Source organism: Echinops telfairi, unplaced genomic scaffold (genome assembly GCF_000313985.2).
Source record: "Echinops telfairi isolate 266 unplaced genomic scaffold, ASM31398v2 ScPeMD7_9;HRSCAF=40, whole genome shotgun sequence".
Lineage (NCBI taxonomy): Eukaryota > Metazoa > Chordata > Mammalia > Afrosoricida > Tenrecidae > Echinops > Echinops telfairi.
This window is the reverse complement of record NW_022103906.1, coordinates 78,142,190-78,150,341: the sequence shown is the minus strand read 5'-3', so window position 1 is coordinate 78,150,341 and position 8,152 is coordinate 78,142,190. Positions and strand designations below refer to the sequence as shown.

The 8,152-nt window shown below is 42.1% G+C and overlaps 1 protein-coding gene across 1 annotated transcript in view; it reads left to right on the top strand.

The window, feature by feature from the left end:
- The window catches only part of RAB10 (RAB10, member RAS oncogene family), a 77,593-nt gene extending 69,853 nt beyond the window's left edge, over positions 1–7,740 (top strand). The window contains exons 4-6 of the mRNA XM_004696072.2: positions 3,131–3,220; positions 3,848–3,949; positions 5,194–7,740. Of these exons, the coding sequence (XP_004696129.1) occupies positions 3,131–3,220; positions 3,848–3,949; positions 5,194–5,277 (276 nt within the window). The 3' untranslated portion in view covers positions 5,278–7,740. The remainder of the gene's footprint in view (positions 1–3,130; positions 3,221–3,847; positions 3,950–5,193) is intronic.
- The last annotated feature ends 412 nt before the right edge of the window (positions 7,741–8,152 follow it).

Here is an 8,152-nt window from a genome sequence, read left to right as displayed (position 1 = left end):
AAAAAAAAAAAAGTTGCTAGTTCTAAAGAGAAAGGACCGTTTGAAACTGACAGACCTTCCTGATGGGAGACTACGTTTTCATGGGACCTGTACTTGCTGTCATCCTTCTGTCCTTTTCCCTTTAAGTAAGAGGCTCCTAAACCACCCAGAAGCCAAGGCGCTGAGTAAGGAGAAAGCTGTCCTGGGAGACAAAGCACTACCACCTAGTCCATTTGCTCTGTGCAGGACCCAGAGGAAACCCTCCAATGTGGTAACCACTGTGTTTATGTGCCCCTGTTGTAGGCACGATTTTAGGGAGGGGTTCAGAACACTGAAGATTTTATTTCTTCAGGATTACTTTTAAATCTATATTTGAACTAAAGCCATATATCTGCTCTAGAATTCCACAAACATGTAAGTAATTTTACCTGCCCCCTCTCTAGCCCCAGAATGATGTATGTGGACATGAGGGTGCAGAGTTGTAAATTGGTGGTCATATTGCTTAAGCATTGTGATGATTGTTTTCACGCACGCAAAATCCTCCAACACATTAATTTGCATCCTATTCCCTTACTTGATCCTCCTTTCATTGGCCTTCTTATCCCTTTAATTTTGATAAGTAACTTTTATTAGAGAATAGTGTCTCTTGAAGTTAACTTGGCTAACTAGTGGCTGGGAGCCTTTTTGAGTAATGATTCTGGCTTTATGTTCTTGGTAGGGGGCGTGTCGTGGATCTCTTTGAGAATTTAGAATCTTTCCCTCAAAATGTACTTTTTTCATAACCCACAAAGTTGGAGTTTCAGGGGGGGGTGTCTTAAAAAATGCTTTCTATTGTGAATTACATAAAAGTACAGGGTAGATCATCAGGTTTGCATTCAGTGATTCACATATATTTTGTTTGACTCATCCACTGCACACCCTCAGTGTACTATCACGTATTCTGATTTTCCCGTTTCCTGCTTATGTGCCCTTTTGATCTTAAGTTGTTGATTATTTTACCACAGGAATGGGTTTGTTTCCAGACTTAAAGAGTGATTCAGAGCCCCCAACAAAATGATCCCCTAAAAAGGGGTGATTCAGGACTGTAGTCTCGGATTTCTAATTGTCTCTATCCAACTAGTCAGCCTGATCTCTTTTATGATTTTGAGTTGTTTCTTCTACTCCATCCAGGGTCTTCTTATGTGACCCTTTTTCAGAGCAGTTGGCAATGCAGCTGGGCACCATCTAGTTCTGGTCTTCATCGTGGTCCATTAGTCCATTGGACTGTTTCCATGTGTCTCTCACCAGTTTTCATCCCTCTTCTGACTTCCAGACCGGATAGACCAATAGTTGCCCCTTTGATGTAGAATATTATTTTCCTGAACTGTTAAACCAGTAGACCTGGTGTTCCCCGAGACTATGGTCCTGATTCCCCACCCAACTCAGCAGTTCATTCCCTCGAAGAGTTGAGTATATCTGAGAACTTTGCCTCCTGTATGCTTTACCATATTCATGGATATATTTGCAGAGATAATACACATGTATAGATATTCTTTGTCAAATGCATGCGCACACACACATATCCATAGGTATACTCTACTCTCCCTCCCTCACCTCTTCAGCCTGCATGTTTGTCTCAGCGTGATCCCCACTATTGCAGGATTGTGCTTGCAACAGTATTTGCCATTGTTTCTTTTAACTCTTGCAGAGCTCCCCTGTCTTGCCCTGCCTCCATCATTTTTACCAACTTCCTTCTTACTGCATATTGGCTTCCTCTTCACCCAACGTTAACACCTCTCTACTCTGACTTCCCCTCCCTCCCTTTCTCTTCCATACATGATAACCATAATGTGTTTCCTTTAGTGTAAAAACCTTTTCTTGACTTTTTATAATAACAGTCTCGGCAACATTTGCCCTTTTGTGCTTCATTAATTTCACTCAGCATGATGTGCCCTCCAGCTTCATCCATGTTGAAGTGTTTTGTAGATTGGTTACTCTGCTACCGTTGTGCAGTGTTCTGTGGTGTGACTGTACCAAAGTGCGTTCGTCTTGCCTTCCTTTTAGGTGACTTGCATCTTTTTGCTCTGTGTAGTGCTGCGATGAACATGGTGGGCATACACCTGTATTCATGCCATGCCTCTTCTTTCTTGTGGGCGAGCACTAAATAGAGGGAGCTCCGCTGGTTCATGTTATTTCTATTCCCAGCTTTCTGGGGGGGAAGTGCTGCCCTGTTTTCCAGAGTGCAGGGCCATTCTACAGCCCCACAAAGTTTCTGCTGTGTGTTCACTGGGGTTGTAGATTCCACATTCAGGGAATGACACTTACTGACTCTTAGCACATCCACAGAGTACTAGGAATTGGTGTGTTACTGGATATTTGCCAAGTTGCCTTTGTTATAGCAATAACAAATCAAGAGGCACTAAATTCAGTTAGGTGTCCCTGGCTGGGGCAAATGGTTAGTGCCTCAGCTGTTAACCATCAGGTTAGAGGTTCAGACCCATCCAAAGGCGCACCTCAGCAGAAAGGCCCAGTGATCTACTAAAAAGCCACGCTTTGAAGCTCTGTAAGTTGTATATTGTCAGCAACAGCAACAGAGTGAAGTATAAAAAGGGAAATTCCATCAACACACACATTGGTAATCAACCTGACATGGGACTTTGTGTTATTTGAGATTTAAAGGTCTCTAACATTTCTCACTTAACTTTTTCAAGGATAATATGCGTTAAGTAAAACCATGATAATATTACATGTAGGATATTCTTTTCCCTGTATCCTCCCTTTTTTGGTGAGCGCATGCCTAGACCTAGATGGCCTCCCATAGGGAGAAAGGACAGTTGACAGCCTGAAGTTGGCTGCAGTGATGATTGTACCGCTCGTTATAATAAAATTGAACTATCGAACGGTATGATTTGTGAACTGTAGGCCATAAAAACTGTTAATGTACGCGAAAAAGAATAGTGGACAAGGATAGCTCTCAGTTGTGTTTCTGTTCCTTGGTCAGGTAAGGGTTTATTTTGTAGCCGTTTTTAGGATGAGGTAGTTTCAGGGTGGATGCTTTAAAACTGTTCAGAACTTACAGAAACCAGTACCCTAAATTGAGAAAGTTTCTTTTAGAGAATAGTAAACCGTGATTCATGGAAATGTGTAAAAGTGAATTTGTATTCCATTTTAGCACGCCAATGAAGATGTGGAAAGAATGTTGCTAGGCAACAAGTGTGACATGGACGATAAAAGAGTTGTACCAAAAGGCAAAGGAGAACAGGTAAAGCCGGCCCTTTCCTGATGATTGTTCCTATTGCTTGCTCTTACAGCAACGCGGATGGGATGTGCCAGGTGTGCACCTATCATCTTGGAACCATAGTTTATCATCTGAGTGATTCTCTCCCATGTTCAATAGCGAAGACACTCAAATCTATGGGAGCAGCAGGAGGAAGGCGTGGAGGTTTGCTTCTGTAATGACTGACAGACTCCTGGAGAGCGCTTCTCTGCATCCCTGCAGGGTCACTACAACACAGGGGCTCTATGGCCGTGGGCTTGGTTGGTTAAACTACAAAGGGGGAAATAAAAATCAGTGATGCTCAATTCATTGATGGAGGGTCTCTCCCACCCTAGTTATGCTTCCAATGGAGCTCCTTTTCCTTTACCCAGTGCAGAGTCGCTCGTGTAGAAACTCTTACCCTCGGTAAATCCCTGACTGCTAAAACAACAAAATAGGATATGTAATATTTTGATTGCCTTTTTAAAAAGAGCTCTATAATCTTGACTCATTGAAACAATCTGATATTTTTTATAATTTAGTCAAGACTTGCCTTTAGAATATTAATGTTTCCTCTAAACTGCTAATACCCGTGCTTGATAATTTTATGATAACATTTTACTTCTATTTTAGATTGCAAGGGAGCATGGTATAAGATTTTTTGAGACTAGTGCAAAAGCAAATATAAACATCGAAAAGGCGTTCCTCACATTAGCTGAAGATATCCTTCGAAAGGTAAGTTCCTACTTTTGCTTAGCTGCTAAATTGATGAGTGATTTAGTGGAGCAATCTCTTCTAAAATACTAGATTTAAATTTTTAAAATTAAAATTTTTTTGTTGAGGTAATAACATTGCTAAAATGAGGACACATTAGCTGAAAGTGCAAACCCACTGAAAGACGCCTGCGAAGGCAGGCCTGGCAGTCCGTTTCAGAAAGGCCCCAGCCTCGGAGCCTGCAGAGGGAGCCGCGCTCTGTGCACACAGGCTCACCAGGAGCTGCAGTGGCCTCCATGGCAGCAGAGTAGCTGTGTGTCATCCTTGGATACTGAGGAAAAGAAGTCAGACATAAGAAATACATAGAGCACCATGTCTCCAACGTAAAGTGTGTTCTATGCATATGAAAGTAAGAAAATGAGGTGGGCTGATTTGTGGTAACCGATTAAAATGTTGGTTACCTTTGAGAGAGTAGTATTGACTGGGAGCGCCTTCAAAGGCTGTACTGATAATGTTCTAAATCTTTATCAGGTAGTTTGGCCGTATGTACTGGAAATCCAACAGCTTATGAATACTTAGGTTCACTGCACTTGAAGTTACCACTAAAAAATAAATACTGCTTATCTACTGACAAGGCTGCTCATTTAAGGGGGCATTCTAAATTTTAAAGTAATGTTTTAGAAAGTTAATATAGTGCAGTGAACAAAATTAAGGTTGCCCATAAGCCGACCTAAGGGTTGCTACTGTGTATCCTTTGGTGTATTTTCCGTATCAATTTTAACATGAATTCTACAGCTTGTCTCCCCCCCCTCCCCTCAACACCTCTCCCTGATATTAGTATGTCAAAATTGGGAGTGTCTTTTAAAGTTAAGGTACTGCAATACAGAGTCCCGCCTCAAAACAGAAAAGACTGGTTTTATTTCCCAAATGTAAGCTAGACAGGACCCAACTCTGGGTCACCACCCAGCCTCTAAGGAAGCAATCCAAGGTTAGGGCTAAGAGTTCCGGCCCTCTTATCCAAAAGCACTAAGGCAGAGATGGTCTCAGAAACTACAGAGGCTGGAGGGAGGCCCCTGGGCTGTTCACAGCTCGGGAGAAACTAGTAAAAGGAAATTTCTAAAGCTTTCTCTGTATGTGGAGAAAAACTTGTGACTGTGACTGCGTTTCGTTGCATAAATCAGCATTGATGAGAATGCTTCTGTTGACTCTGGATTTGTCCCCGGCAACATTTCTTTATGGGTCCTTTCCTTGTGTGTTCGTTCCAGACCCCTGTCAAAGAGCCCAACAGTGAGAATGTAGATATCAGCAGCGGAGGCGGCGGGACAGGCTGGAGGAGCAAATGCTGCTGAGCGTCCGCCTGTACCATCCGATGCCATCCACCACCCGTTTTCTCTCGCTGCAAAATGAACCACTCTGCCCGTTTTTAACCCTACACACATGCTTTTTGTTCTTCATCATAACTCTTCAGTCCCCTGTTTTATTTGTTCTTTCACCTGTGACTGCTTGCTGGCTTTATCATTTTCTTCGAACTTCAACAAAAAGCTGTGTAGAAAAATCATGTCTGTGACTGACTTCATTCTTAAATGTACTTGCTCAGCTCACCTCCGCATTTCGGTTGTATTATAGTCTGGTTCTTAACATTAAAACCTATAGCAATCACTTCAACTCCATTCTGCAAATTGTATAAGAATAAAAGTTAGAGTTAACAATTTTATTTTGTACAACAGTGGAATTTTCTGTCATGGATAATGTGTTTGAGTCCCTATATTCTATAGACATGCGATAGCAAAAGGAACGAACAAAAAGCCAGGAAAACACTCATTTCTCCCTGAATATGTCAATGAGGTTACTTTTGTCCTGTGCCTTACGTGGAAAGGTTTCCTTTTATTTCGTTTTGGTGGGAGCATGTGCAGGAGACACATCATCCAAACATAACCCATTCAGATGTTTGTGGTTTGCTCGGCTGTAAATTTCAAAGTAGTTCTTTGAGGACAAAGGATAATGCAGAAGCGATCCCTTTGGTTTGCTGAGTCTCAGTTTAAGTGGCCTTGATATTTAGACGATTCCTGCCCACCGTTTCCTCTCCTTGGCCACTCCCGCCCCTCGTTTCTCTTCTTGCATGCTGCTTGTGGGTTTTTGGGGGGTTTTTTGTTTGGTTAGTTGGGTTTTTTTTTGCTTTCCCCCTCTCCCTCCCCAAACCCTGACCTGAGTTATTTAAAAATGAAAAGGACAAACTGGTAGGTTTGTCATATGAAACGCAAAGCACTGGTTTAACTTGCCTGGGTCAACCAGAAGGTACCTCTGACTGCCTCCTCTCAGCTGCCCGTCCTTCCTTCTCGTCTCAGCATTCCTTCCTGGACTGTTTGGGCCTGTGTCCTCCTCCTCCTCGGTTCCCCTGTCCTTGGAGTTTCCAACGTGGAAGAGTTTAGTGCATGCACTAGTGTTTGCAGAGTGTCGTGTCCTGTCTTTCTAATTAGGTGTGTGGCCTGTTCCCATTCCTAGAACAACCCTCCTCATCTGAATTCAAGTAGTCTCCCTTTTGGCCACACCTCTAGCAGTTTGGTAGCCCAGTAAAGGTCTTTGAAAGGGGGGTGGGAGGGAGGAAAAGAAGAAGAAAAAGACCGGGTGGAGTGAAAATTACTAATTGCCAAATGTAGTAAGATTTGGTCTCTGAAGAACACTTTTTCAGTGTTAAGTTGTCTTTACTTAAGATTTAGAAATAACTTTGGAATACTATTAATTTTAAGTCCTATCTTCCCATCCTTTGGGAACGTGTGTTACCAGGGATTTGGGAAAAGGACGGCAAACAGGCTATTCGGGTAAAGATACGCTCGATTTCCAACTTTCTCTCGCCTGTTCTTTTTTCCCTTTGGTTTTCCAAGCCTGACTTCCCTGCCTGTCGTTAGGATAGGGTAAGTTAAGTTCGCTACGCTGCTAGCATCCTAACATGACACCTTTCTTGAAATAATTGTGAATGGCATGATTCATTTCTAGCAGAGGCTGAGTTTAGGACAGCAGCTTCCATTGAACAGCCTTTCTGTGTCGTGAGTAGCATCTTAATGCCCCGTTGGCTCACATCAACAACGTAAGGGGCATATCTGCTATGGAGATCCATGAATTTTTCAGATAGTGCCCTAAAAACAATTCTCTATGCCTCACTGGTGGTGGTCCTTGGGTCTTCCCTCACTTGACTTTATCATTGTTTACTACTAGTAAAAGCAGCATTGCCAAATAATCCCGGATTTTCCACTAAAAATAATACTGAAATGATGTTAAGCTTCTCAACAAGTTTTAGGTTAAACCTACTGTTGTTAGATTAACATACTTGTTTCTTCCCTTGACCTGGAATGTGGCCCTAGCTCTGTTAGTTTTAACTCTCTTTAATCCTTGTTAAATTTAGTGGCTTCAGGTTTGAGAGCTGAACACTGGGATTTTTGGGTAACATACTGACAGTTTTATTGTTTGCATCGCTAAAATTGGCATTGTACATAGAAAGGGTATGGCTACCTTTGTTAAATCTGCACTTTCTAAATATCAAAAAAAAAAAAAGGAAATGGAGTATAAATCAATTTTTGTATAATCTGTTTGAAACATGAGTTTTATTTGCTTAATATTAGGGCTTTGTCCCTTTTCTCTGTAAGTCTCTTGGGATCCTGTGTAGAAGCTGTTATCATTAAACACCAAACAGTTAAATCCATTCTCTGGTACTAGCTACAAATTCGGTTTCATATTCTACTTAACAATTTAAATAAACTGAAATATTTCTAGATGGTCTACTTCTGTTCATATAAAAACAAAACTTGATTTCCAAATATGTGGTTTGGTTTTCATTTATTTATGGAGTTGAAGACAGTTTGGGGTTTTCTCCCCTGAAAGTAGAATCAAAGGGAAATAATAACTTCCTCAGCCTGTGGAAGGAAAACCAGGGGTGCATTTTCAAAAAAAATCGTCTTAGGCGTGTCACAGCCCACAGGTGACATGGGCCCATAACCCAGGGCTGGCCCCTGGTGGCATAGTGGTTATGCGTCGGGTTGCTTACCACAATGTCAGTAGTTCAAAACCACGCGGAGAAAGACCGGGCTTAAAGAGGTGCAGTCGCGGGAACCCACGGGCAGTTCTGCCCGGTCTGTGGCAGTCGCTTTGAGTCCGCATCGACTCAGCAATGAGTTGGGTTTGGGTTTGTGGTTCTCTAAAGCTTCTCCTAGTTTTTCTGTTAATTATAAG